The sequence below is a fragment of the Podarcis vaucheri genome (assembly GCF_965113315.1).
Source record: "Podarcis vaucheri genome assembly, chromosome: 1".
Classification (NCBI taxonomy): Eukaryota; Metazoa; Chordata; class Lepidosauria; order Squamata; family Lacertidae; genus Podarcis; species Podarcis vaucheri.
Genome location: NC_138759.1, coordinates 33311724 through 33325380, shown reverse-complemented (window position 1 = coordinate 33325380; position 13657 = coordinate 33311724). Strand labels below are relative to the sequence as shown.

Genomic DNA, 13657 nt, shown 5'->3' with positions numbered 1-13657 from the left:
GCGCCGTCGTCCTCATCTTCCCGCGACGCCCGGTTGCCGTAGCAACGGGCCGCCGCGAGGGAAAACACCGGCGTGGCTTCTAGGGGGAAACATGAAGGGGAAAGGGAAGGCGAAAGCGGCGAAAGGAGGGAAGTAGGTAGCTAGGGAGACGGGGACGGGCGGGCGGGATGGCGCTGGGGCAAATCTGGCGGGTGGGGGCGAGAGTCGCCCGGACCCCCCCCTTGACCCTCCCATGGCGCGGTGTCGCTCGCTTCCCTCAGGGGGAAGAAGGGCGGCAGCGGCAAGAAGGTTGACGTGAAGGCCCTGAAGGAGGAGTCGGAGGCCGACAGGGCTAAAGCGGCGGCGTCGCTATGGGAGGCCAGGCTGGAGGTGACCGAGCTCTCCCGCAAGGAGTACCGCGCCGCCGCCCGCCGCCTCGCGCTGAACAACGAGGAGCTGGAGCGGCAGCAGCGGCGGCTGGAGAGGGACACGGTGGACGTGATGGGCTACCTCAAGAGGCAGGACATAGAGAAGGAAGATCTGGTAGGTGCGGAACAGCAGGCGAACCTCCTCCTCCTTTTGCAGAGTTGCTACCCCTGAACGCTGAAGGCTACGGTCTTTCCAGCCTGTCGAGCTAATTCAGAATCATCTGTCTAGTTCCACGGTTTTTATACACACATGCAGTGCTCTCTTTTTCTAAAAAACATGTTTAGGGGTGCTCTCACTTTCCTACTCATATTGAAATACTACCCCTCAATGAGGCCAAACTTAGATGCACAAAATGTTTAGGGGTATGCATCCCCCTGCGTCCTCCCAGAAAAAAAGCACTATATACGTGTGTATACACAAAAAAGCCTCACAACCAAAATAAAAATAAAAATGAAGGAACTGATTGCTGTTGTATTCATTAGGCAATCTTAAAACTGGTGTGGGAAACTTTTAACCCTCCAGATGTTGCCTTTTTAGCCCTAGCAAGAGTGGCCAAAGGCTGGGAGCTGTAGTTCAGGAACATCTGGAGCACCAGAGGTTCCCCACACCTGTCATATGGCATGTACTTTCAGAATGGAGACGTGACATAGAATTTCAGAGCAATCGCCACTGCTACGCTTTTTAAGTGGAAAAACAACCTAGATGAGGAGGAAAGTGTTTCTCTTCAACACTTTTCTTTCTTTGCAACAGATAGTGTTTGCCAAAACTATTATCCTTTCATTTTCCATTGGTCTTCAAAATCAATAGTACAAAAGTACTAATATGGAGTGTCATTCAGTATGTATAGTTTGGCTTTCCTTTACAACTTTGCAGCCTACTTATTCAGCCCACTGACTGTAAGACTTTCACAGCAAATACCCTATCTACTGTAGCACTTTTGCAAAGAAAGATATAGAGAACAAAGTATGAAATAATCACCCTCATATAACTAACATGCTTAAATCTAATTAATGTGTGGAGGGACCAAAACTATAAAGCTGTCCTGTCAGGCTTAGCTAGGTCACACACCCTCACCTTGGGAAAGCTCTTTGTTCTTCCATTCCACCATGTGAGCCCTGAACTGGATTTTTCCAATCCATAAAATGATTGATTTTTTCTCTCATTTTCTTTTTTTAATATGTAGATTGAGAAGCTAAAGCTGCAGTTGATTGAGGTGAAGCAAAAAGCCAAAGAAGAGAATGATGAACTGGTGAATGGACATGTCTTTTGATTCTGTTGGTACAATGGGACACTGAAAACCAGACTAAACACGTTTTGGGTTGTACCTGACAATAGATAAGTTGCACAAGATTGTTTTACAGTAAATATATTTAATCTTCTAATCTCTAGTGGCTCTACTCTTTAAGTCATGACTAAGTCTTTAACTAGGGCTGCCATACGTTCGGGCTCTGAAAATGGCATCTGGGTGGATTTTTGCCGAAGTGTCAAAATGTTTGGGAAAACCTGGACATATGGCAAGTAGAGGTTTCTTTTAAAAAAAGAAATGCTTTAAAAATCATTTTAAAAGTCTAAAAACATAATTGGGGTGTGGGTGTGTTCCTAACAATTTTGTCCCCCCTCTCCTCCCCTCCCCCCAGAAAAAAAAAACTCAACAACGTTGTCCGGATTTTCACTTTTGGGAGTATGGCAATCCTACCTTAACTGTTTTTGGGGGGCAGGATTTGCCAGAAAAAAATTGGAAAACTAAGTCCAAAGTATGTTAATACTCAACCTCATGGCAATACACCCCTACCTGGGATTAAGTTCCATTCAACTCAATGACTAAATAAGCATGCCTAGAGTCAGAGATAGAGTTCTCATCGACATTTGGCTTATGCAACTGGAGGTAGAACTGACTTGGAATTGTTATACTATTATTGGTTCTAAAAAGTCATCATTTAAAGCTTCATTTTGTTAAGTTATTTTAGTTCTTTAGTGGTCGCTCTTCCCTAGTGATGCTCTTTAATGTGAATTGTTTTTAAACATGCTACACATCAAGCTGATCCTAATGCAATATGCTCATTTTTCAGAATTAAAAAAAAATAAATTTTTGCCATACCTATGTCTCTTACCAAAAAGCCTTTGTCCAGGAATTTGCAGAATTGGAGCAGCATCTAACTATCACCAACTAGGGAGGGGAGGGGGAGAACTCAGGGAAAGCATGTTGCAGGTGGGGTGAGCAATGGTCATTTTTCTCTGTTTCCTCCCATGGTAATCAGTGGGACAATCAGAACTTAAGCCAGTTTGTGTCCTCACATAGATTTCCTCCATGTTCATGGATATGAGTGTGCAATTACAAACACTGATAGTATGCTTCTCCTCCATGCCCTACCCTTTTCTCTGCAACTCTACCTCTGGGATTTTGCTGGTGTAATTTTTCAGCTGATAGGGTCTTCCATCAGTGTAACAACAGGGTTCTGGCAGTGGATAGCTTGTTCTGCCTCTGTAGGTTCAATTCCACCAGTAGAAAAGGAGTTCTTCCACTTCCAAAGGCCATTCGGCCAGCAGATACCTAGGGTAGGATTGCACCATTAGGTTTTTTTTTAATCTTGCTAAAAGTTTCTAATTTGCAGGTACAATATTACACCAAACAGTTGGAGGAGATGGAGGAAAAATTCAACAAGAAGGCCAAAGAAATTGGCCTAATTCAAGTTGAGCTGAAAATGATAATGGATTTTCGCAAAAAGAAAGCTTTTTTGGAAAAACAACTTGAAGATGTAAGTTTATTAGCATCTATTCTGCTAAGCATTAGAAGTGCATTGGGTGATTGCTGGACTGCCAAAGTGTAATTTGGAAAAATGAAATGAAGTTTTGAGAGACAGGCTCAGAAGTTACTAGAATGAGACAGAAAGTTTTTTCCTTGGATTTTTGTAAGAAAATCAAGTGTTTACATTTGCAGTTTGATGACCTTTTAGCAATTTATTAAGCTTATCATATATAATGTGATGTGCACTTCAACTGAGATATTTTCAAGATTTGTGTGTAGCAGATTTTGGATTATATACTCTGATAAAGATTAAAAGCTATGTCAAAATGTGAGAAGGTATGCAAGGCCTGTGCTATCAGCACTGCTCACAAAGTATGCCATTGCTCACAAAGTAAATGTTACCTGCAGTGCTTTTTTCACGGTATACTTTGAAGGGGAAGCGGTACTGGCACCTCTTTTGTTGTTGTTAAAAAGTGTGGTACTTATTGTAACAACTTCACGGTGAGTACTGGCAACTATTTTTCTAGAAAAAAGCATTGGTTACCTGATATGCAAACTTGCAAAAATGTGAAAAAGTGAGCTGGTAAATTTTCAGGAAACAGATAGTGAAAGCACTGTGAGTTTCAAGGCATGCAATATGGACATATAAGAAAAATGTGTGGCATATTGTGAGATACCACTCTAGAGAGTTTTGTTTAAATTGTCATTTAGATGGTTAAAATAATAATTAAATATTTCTTAAAATCCTAGCTCAATGAAATTATGGAAATCACAGAAAAAGAACATCAGGAAACAATTTGCATGTTGGAGAAAAAGTTCCTTGAAGAAAAGGTATAGTGTTTGGGCAGTAGTACGGTGCATATGTGGTTTCAGCATGCACAGTCCTTGCGATAATGCACAGGATGTCTGCTTCAATCCACCAGTTCAAACAGCTCCGAGGCAGCACTAGGGGCTTGCAGTCTATGCATGGACAACTTTTTGAACCACCTAGATATGTATGGAATGAAGAAATATGAAGTACTGTACTGATCCAGATTCCAGATTTGCATAATTTTGCCTGTTCTGTTATCTTCCCCCAGCCTGAAATAATAAATAAGGAAATAGGTACAGATTTTAAGGAAAAGTTATGGATCTCTGCCATTCCGCCTCTGTCTGTATTGAACCTCAGCTTTCACAGTGCAACCTTTTATTATTTTCTATAACACAGAAGGGGCAAACACTTCCTTCACATACTTTTGAAATGTGAATGCCGCTTTATGCCTGGTTTTCATTGCAAAATATCTGTTTATGCTTCTTTCAGCAACGACTTGAAAGAGAGGCAGAGAAGAAGATTTATATGCTAGCAGAAAGGGCTCACCATGAAGCCATTATGTAAGACTTACTTGATTTCTCTGTTCTTTAACCATTGTGAAGGTGCTAAAGTATGGTAATTCGTAGGATATCCACATGGGTGCTTTGTTTCTGATAAGTAAATATGATGCTGGACCAAAGCAGCCTTAACATACCCATGAATGCTGTCAGCATCTGTTTGTTTTGTATCTACAGCTTGTGCACTGTGACGTATTGTGATTGATACAGGAAATTTGTGATTCCAACTGCTGAATAGTCTTTACATTTATTCAGGCAGTTGGATGCTGCTGGAAAAGCTGTTTTTTCAGAGAATGTTCGTCTTCATGAGGCTCTTGGATACCACATGAAGGAAACAGAAGAGTTACAAAAAGCCAAGCAAAAATTGGAGGAGAAAAATGCCTTTCTCTTGCAGGAGAAGGTTAAGTTTATGACTTCTTACCTTTTTCATTCTCCTATACATAAGATGCCTTGAAATTCTATTTGTGCAGGTTCATGAGAGCTAGCACCTCTCCATATCTATGCCAAAATCACTTAACATTTGGTGGTATATTGGGAAGCTAAAGCTCCTGTTCTGTTCTGTAATGAAAAGGCTTCTAACACCAATTCACATGTTACTTGCATGTAGGGCACTCGTGTTGAAACAGGGGCAGGCCTGATGACTTGTTCCCAGGCTAGTCTTTATCTAGCCTTTATCTGCATTCAAAGGAATGCAAACATGGGAGCAGCTGCTGTTACACCTACATGTGGCACCTAGATGTCAATAGTACATCTGGTTGTGTAACTGTCCTGATCACGTGGATCCTTGTATTTGAACGGCAGCTTGTGCATATGGAATCATTTTCAGATACCATTCAACATGTGGCCATTTGTTATGCAGCCTGGGGATGTAATTTCAGGGGTGGGGTCATGTTGTGGGCCTTGAGCATGCAAATGCCTTACACACCAGTAATGCATGAATAGGTGTCCACTGAAGACCATGTTCTATATTTTCTCCTTCGGTATTTTGAGATTTTGGGATATATTCAGTGGGTGGGATTTACCTAAGCAGCTCAACCCCCTTGCGATTGGGCTCCCTCTTCCCAACCATCCCAAATTGGCTCTGAGCTGGCGGACAGGAGAACCCCAGAACAGTGCATGGGGGAGGCAGGATCGTTCCATCTGGCAGGCTGCTGCTTGTGCAGACTGAACGATAGAAGAAGCACAGCATTGAATTCTACCCATTATTTATTATTATAGTCACATATCAGAGCCAGAATAGTTTTAACATTAGTCCAAATCCCATCACTATTGTGAAAGTTCTAGATTTAAACATAAATTAGTCATTCCAATTGAACACTGTCCGTTTCAACTACCTGTGGCTAACCTAAAACCTATAGTAGTTTCCCTCCAAAATGCACTAGTTTTGCATATTAACTGGAAGAGAAAGCTTATGTTAAGTTTGTTTTTATCAGATTGAGCATGAGTTGAAGGGAGACAAGGTGTGTGCAAGCTGTTCAGCAGTGGACTCTTTAATCTGCCTATCTGAGACTGGTGAATGTTGCAAGCAGGACAAATTTTAATCTAGCCTGTAATCCATTGAAGTTTTCAATTTTGTTTAAAACAGTTTCAAGAATTTTAATTGTTTGAAAGCTTTGATGATCAAAAGACAGCTTTCAAACAGTATTACCTTGCAAGTAATTTTATTTATTTATTTTTAAAGGAAACCAATGAATTGTTAGTTCAGGAAAAGATACGGCAAATTACTCAGCAAAAAGCCCTGATCCAGGACCTGCAAAACAAGGTGAAAAAACTGGAAGAAGCTGTTTATCATATGACCCGAGAATTTAAAACTGAAGTTGAAAGTACCCAACAGAAGGCTTTAATGCAGAACCAGGCAGGCCAGACAGAAATTGCAAAGCTGCAGCAGCTGCTGGAAATGAAGGAACGAGAGATGAGCAGAGTGAAGAAACTGGCCAGAAATATCCTGGACCAAAGGACTGAGGTGGAGAAGTTCTTCTTAGATGCTCTGGAGCAGGTGAAACAGGAGATCATAACCAGCAGAAAGTGCTACAAGCAGGTGGCTCAAGATGCATATCAAAGAAAAATGATGGCAGCATATGCAGGGAAAGATGAATACCCTAAAATCAGAACCTTTAACAACAATGAGCACAGCACAAATAGTGTACAAATGGACCTTCAGGAAGCAGAGAAATGGTACATGTGGTAGAATTGTAGAAGTTTTCTTTCTGGTGGCCCTGGCTGCCAGGAACAGAAAGTGTGTAAAAATCCCTGTGAAATAGTACACCTCAATTTAGACTGTCTTAGGATAGGGCCAGGGTAGGGATCCTTTTTTAGCTTGAAACACATTTCTTTCTTGGCAACCTTCTGGGACCACATGCCAGTAGTGAGTGGAGCCAAAGGTAAAGTGGGTGTAGTGACAAATGAAAATTTTACTTTTGTACAATAAGCTAGTTCCTTCACACACTCTCTCTATCCTGTATTCTGGCAAGCAAAATGCACTGTCAGAATTTAAGGGCACATTCCATCCTGGCCAAAATACCCAAGGAGAGGCATTGCCTGGAGAGAAACCTGGAAGCCAGATAGAGGAGCTTACTGCAGCACAAGAGTAAGGAGATAGAGCCATATAATTGTAGAGTTGAAAGGGATCTAAAGGGTCATGTAATCTAACCCTGTGTAATGCTGGAAACACAACTAAGGAATCCCTGATAGGTAGTCATCCAATCCCTGTTTACAAGTCTCCAATGAAGGAGAGTCCATCACCTTCTCAGGTAGTCAATTCCATTATCAAAACAGCTCTTAATGTCATGATCCTAAATCTCTCTTGTGGTTAGGCACCACCGGTTCAGACCATATAAGCAGATATGTGAAGTTAGGACTTCTTTCCCCAGTGTGTATCACTTTACGTGGTGCTTAAATTGCGCATGCCATTTTAATGTCTGTTCACCCAGTTTAGGAAGAACCTATTAGAGTTCCTCACAATCCCTTTGTCCTGTTTGTTTTTGCCAACCTGAACAACTGGATGTCACCCCAAATCCAAATCATGAAGAATAAGTTTAAAAAGCACTGCTTCCAATGCAGATCCCTGAAGGACTCTGCTTCTTCCATCTCTCCATTTGAAGAACTGTCCGTTTATTCCTCTTCTCTGCTTCCTGTTTTATTTCCAGCAGTTACTGATCTGTAAGAGGACCTGTTCTCTTATCTCTGTTAAGCTTACCCAAGAGTCTTTGACGAGGTACTTTATCAAGAGCTTTTTGAAAGTCCAAGCACACTGTGTGTACTGGATCACCCCGATTCACATGCTTCCAGATGCTCTCAAAGAGCTCTGAATCTTCTTGAGCAAGGCTTGTTCTTCTGTATACTATAATGTTATTTTTAATACCTTTTCCACCAGTTTTCCTGGAACAGATGTTCAACTAACCTGCCTGTAATTTCCTGGATCCCTTCTTAAACATTGGTGTTACATTGACCACTTTCCAGTCCTCAAACACAGATACAGTACCAGTCTTAAGGACAAACTACATATTTTTGTTACAAGATCAGCAATTTGAGGTCTTTAAGAACTCTTAGTCGGATGCCATCTGGATCAGGTGATCATTTTTATTTTGTCCATAATACCTTTGTGTCTTGTCACCACTATTTGCCTTAGTCCCTCAGCAGGGACGCGGACTTATAAAAAATATTGGGGGGGCCCGGGAAAGCTCGTGAAATGTAAATAAGCTCATGAATATGCAAATAAGCTCATGAATATGCAAATAAAGTGGCGCCGCCCCCTCGTGAGCGTATAGGGGAGAGCGTGCTGCGCCTATCAATCAGCTCCGGAACAGCTGATATGCGGGAAACCTGGGGCTAGAGGCAGGAGCCCCCGCCCCCGGGGATTCCCTAATCTCGCGGGGGACGGCCGGGGCTCTCCGGCTAGGGCGCGCGGCTGGCTGGCTGGCTGGCGAGGGAGCAGGTGGGGAGGAGGCGGGGGACGGCGGCGGCGCTCTGCTGAAGGGCGCCCGAGATTATTGGGGGGGCTGAGCCCCCCCAAATTTTTTTTGAGGGGGCTCAAGCCCCCTCAAGCCCCATGGAGTCGGCGCCTATGTCCCTCAGAGTCCTTTCCTGAGAAAGTTAGTTCAGTTACAAGTGCTTGCCTTACATCTTTGGAAGCAAAAGCTTTTCTTTGATTTCCCTTTCTTCCATCTGCACACTTTAACACCCTTGTAGTCTAAAGGTCCAGCTGTTCCCTAGCTAGCTTCTACTTTTAATTTACATACTTTTTATTGCTAGCTGTAAATGCATTTTTAAATTTATTTATTTGGGGACATTCCTTGCCATCTGCTTGCTTTTTATTTTTTTGGCTGAAGTTTGTTTTCCTTTCCCCCCTCATTTGGCCCATTTCCCCCCTGAAACATTCCTTCTTGAATCTAATAGCTTCCTTGAAGTTGCTCCTTAATTGCAGTGGCATCCTCTTGGCCTAAGAATCATAGAATTGTGGAGTTGGAAGGCATCCCGGGGGTCATCTAGTCCCAGCCCCCCGCAATGCTGAAATCTCAACACATGGTCCCCCATCTAATTTGAAACCATACCGGACCTTCCTTCATTTTGCAAACGTGCTAGCAGTTTTACGGTTGCACCTCCAGGAGAACCTTGGTGGTGTCTTTCCTGATCTAAGCTGCTATTACTGAGGTTTTGGATGATCCGAAAACATTCTGGGAAGATTTGACTTTCCTGACTTTCCCTTTCAAATTCCTTTTTAACAGTCCCCTAATTTTTTAGAAGCTTCTTTTTGAAGTCAAATGTGATGCGTTGGACTTTGGCAATTGTCCATTTTACACATATATTGGATTCATTAGTGGCACAATGACTGTTCCCAATCACACCAGTTCTTGGATGCCCCTTAAGATTAAGTCCAGGGTCACTTCCTCCTCCATCAGTTCAGTGACCAGCTGATCTAGGACACAGTCATTTAGGGTATATATTTGTAGGTTTATGGTCGTAAGGTACTGATTTATTGATTTTATCTTTTTTTCTGTAGGACAAATATTCAGAAAGGAAAACTGGACATTTCTGATTTGACCTGGGAACAGAAGGAGAGTGTGCTGAGGCTACTCTTTGCAAAAATGAATGGGCTTAAACAACGGTAAAGTCCTGTCTGTTACAGCGAGCAAGGGCTATAGAATCCTTAGGGTAGCTGCCTATTTTTCAGTTCAGCACTTGTTCGCCAAACAGAAACCCTTGAGAAATGGTCCACAAAAAGAATCATGCTCAAAGTGACTTACAACAAAAGGCAACATCATAGGAACAATTTCATAACAACATAATAAAAGAACATAATAGCAAACTATAACAAATAAAAAACACAACATTTCAGTACTAATATAATAAGATGGCATTAACAAAGAATTTGCAATAGCAAAAAATTACAAGAGAGCTTGATAGTTTCTGCTTGGTCCTAGAAACACCCCTCTCACGTGATCACTCATAGTTCCTTTCCTGCAGCAACTTGCAGGGCTTCCGAAGGGTAGTTGGAAACACTCCTCTGGTGGTGTTGGGGGAGGAAATGTTGAAACTGGAACTTTCACTAGCTAAACCAGATTTTTTTGGAAGGAGGGGTTTGCAGAAAGTAAATACCATATTTTGCTTTTGATTGAATTAGAACCACTAGGCCTGAGACTGAGAAATTCTAGCTGCCCTGCTTTCCTAACATAAAGGTGAAGGGACCCCTGACCATTAGGTCTAGTCGTGACCGACTCTGGGGTTGCGGTGCTCACCTTGCTTTATTGGCCGAGGCAGCCGGCGTACAGCTTTCGGGTCATGTGGCCAGCAGGACTAAGCCGCTTCTGGCAAACCAGAGCAGCGCACGGAAACACCATTTACCTTCCCGCTGGAGCGGTACCTATTTATTTACTTGCACTTTGACGTGCTTTCGAACTGCTAGGTTGGCAGGAGCTGGGACCGAGCAACGGGAGCTCACCCCATCGCAGGGATTTGAACCACCGACCTTCTGATCGGCAAGTCCTAGGCTCTGTGGTTTAACCCACAGCACCACCCGCGTCCTTTCCTAGCATAGTCAGAACAAAAAAGAGACGTTAACTCCTGCAAGCGGAAGATGGAAGCTTCTGCAAGTCCTGCCTCCACTGCTGAAAAGGATGAATGCTACTGGATGTCGCCCTCTGTATTAGAGCAAGAATGCAAATAGGAAAGAGTAGCTTGGAAAAATATTTCTGTGTTCCTTTTTCTTGTACAGGTCCTAACTAGCTAATGGGGGAAATGGGTATCCAGACTTTATTAAGAAGTACTAAAATTTAAAATGACAGAATTATGAAGTATTTTCTCTAGTTTTGAAAATTTAAGCAGTGATTCGAATCCCACTTATCTGGCAATAAGTAGCAGTGAGCTCCATTGAATTCAGTGGGACTGACTTCTGAGTAGACATGGTTAGGCTCACAGCCTTAGTTACTAGTGCATTCTGACACATAGTATTGAAATAAAGTGCAAACTAACTATTCAGGAGGAGAAAATGGAACAGAAGTTCAGGTTTGTTCAGATTCATTGCAGAGTCAATGATTTCCCCAAAGTTTTGCAGGGTCACAGAATAGCATTGACTCTGGGAGTTCTGGGCAAAGGAGAGACAAAATGCTTGATAACAGATCAGCAGTGTCTTTTCATCCAACTCTCATCACAAGGAAAATTACAGAAATGGGAACTGAACTGATGATTTTTGCTGTCATTTCTGTTTTATAGGAAATACGGTCAAGCTTTGGTTCCCATAACTCCAGACACAATAAATTTAGCAGAACCAAAGAACGCTGGGTAAGAGAATTTGCATTTATCTAGTGACTTAGTAGTTCTTTTTGTAGCACTGTCCCACTTTCCAGAAAGGGCAATGGTAGTTAGTACTAGCATGAGCAATTCCCATGTTACCCTGCCAGCATGGGAAGATCTATGCTGGCAGTGTCATGTAAGACAGACTAGGTCCAACCAAAAGCCACAGAAAATAAGGTAAGAATGCTTGTATTACTACATCTTCACTTTCTATCCTTCTGGATATATGTGATGGAATTAGCATTACCTTTTCCCGCATGTTGTAGCTAGTTGTTCTGCATGTCTGACTTCTTCATTGGGTTTGATCAACAGACACAAGGCAACACTCTCCCAGCAATTTACACAGTGAAAGAAAGGTAGATATGGAAGGTGGCCACAAAGGAAGAAAAAAGCAGGGGTGCTGAGAGATGGAGATGTAGACTCTAATTAGAGAAAAAAGAGACAAAGAAGTCCAATAGGATGCAGAGAGACCTGTGGAGGAGGGAGGGTAACAGATGGAGATGCAGAGGAAATAGGATGCAGAGGGCCTTCTGGCGATTCCCTTGCTGTGAGAAGCCAAGTTACAGGGAAGCAGGCAGAGGGCCTTCTTGGTAGTGGCAACCCGCCTTGTGGAGCGCCCTCCCACCAGATGTCAAAAACAACTACCAGACTTTTAGAAGACATCTGAAGGCAGCCCTGTTTAGGGAAGCTTTTAATGTTTGACGGACTATAGTATTTAAATATTTTGTTGGGCAGGGCATAAATAATAAATTATTATTATTATTATTATTATTATTATTATTATTATTATTATTAATAATTATTTATTATTGAGTCATGCAGCTCTATATTTAGAAAGAAAGAAAAACAGCTCAGGGCTACTTTATCCCCCTCAGCTATGCTTTGTTCCAGAACATGGCATTTTAAAGGCACTGTATATACTCTTTCTTTCTCTTACACACTGAGAAATGCTTTTTTCCTTGCAGGGTTTATTATCTGTTTTCAATCTGGCCTACTTATCACCTCTTTGTTGACTTGCATGGGGTTTGGGGAAGTCCAGTAACTGATTTTCCTTCTCCGTGAAGTTTGGGCAGCTATTAGGCTACCATTACTAGATCAGGACAAGTGCCACAACCTGGTCTTGATATTCTCATTCCTTCAGAGAAAGGAATGGGAACTCTTTGGAGTTCCAGCTAACAGCTGGCCTAAGGTAGACGGCTGCAAAATAGGTTGAAAGTGGAGACAAGGGCACAGGGCCTCCAATGTGCATGGCTGAGGACATTACCCACAGGAGGACATCCTTAGTATGGGCCAGGACCTTTGTTGTCAACTATCTAGGACATGGGTAGGCAAACTATGGCCTGGGGGCTGGATCGAGCCCAATCACCTTCTAAATCCAGCCCGCGGATGGTTCGGGAATCAGCATGTTTTTACATGAGTAGGATGTGTCCTTTAATTTAAAATGCATCTCTGGGTGGTTTCTGGGGCCTGCCTGGTGTTTTTTACATGAGTAGAATGTGTGCTTTTATTTAAAATGCATCTCTGGGTTATTTCTGGGGCATAGGAATTCGTTCATTATTATTTTTTTCAAAATATAGTCCGGCCCCCCACAAGATCTGAGGGACAGTGGACCAGCCCCCTGCTGAAAAAGTTTGCTGACCCCTGATCTAGGATCACCCCCCACAAAGATCTAAGCACAGCAGAACAGTTTTCTGTGCAGGAGAGACAGTTCTATTAGGGGAAACGTCCCTAAAAGTGTGGTTGTGTTTGGGCCTATAGCCTAAATGTGAAAAGGGGTTAAATTTGCTGCTGAAATCTTGAGTACAATTGAGATGGAAAGTGTAATACACTGAGGGCAATTGTTAGGCTTATCTGGATGAATGTATGTGCTAATGCTGATCTTTTCTTACTGTCTTTCCATTACAGCACTGATGATACAATTCCTGTCTATGCTTTCATCACTCAGCAGGCACCACTATCGGAGTCACCTCGTAAAGGATCATCCCTTCCAGATATTCAGGTTATACCACCACAATCCAACTAAGATGGCTGCTAATCAAGAAAAATATATAATGAAAGCCACCTTTCTTCTTGGGCTCCAGGTCTATCAGGCAAATAATGCTGCAGTGATGAAATTCAAATGTTTTCTATACATTTCAATTTACTACTTCAGTTATTCTTTCAAGGCAACTTGACTTTCTTTTTTAAAAATTCACTAATGCTTTCTTGCAAGATGGAATCCTATATCTTGGTAACATTTGTTTCATTTTAAAGTCTTTGTATTGTATAACTGTATTCTGAAATAAAAAATGAGGGCATTTCGTTCAAAGCCCTTTCTGATAAGGTGAAACTTTCTGATTTTTGCCT

At 42.2% G+C, this 13657-nt stretch overlaps 1 protein-coding gene across 1 annotated transcript; it reads left to right on the top strand.

Annotated features, from left to right (window-relative positions):
• Positions 1–34: 34 nt before the first annotated feature.
• On the top strand, positions 35–13640 carry BBOF1 (basal body orientation factor 1). The gene is made up of 11 exons (XM_082215014.1): positions 35–132; positions 261–522; positions 1592–1657; positions 3021–3164; positions 3905–3985; positions 4455–4525; positions 4778–4922; positions 6204–6697; positions 9522–9626; positions 11231–11299; positions 13217–13640. The coding sequence occupies exons 1-11, from the start codon at positions 92–94 to the stop codon at positions 13332–13334; spliced, it is 1596 nt and encodes a 531-aa protein (XP_082071140.1). The 5' UTR covers positions 35–91; the 3' UTR covers positions 13335–13640.
• The last annotated feature ends 17 nt before the right edge of the window (positions 13641–13657 follow it).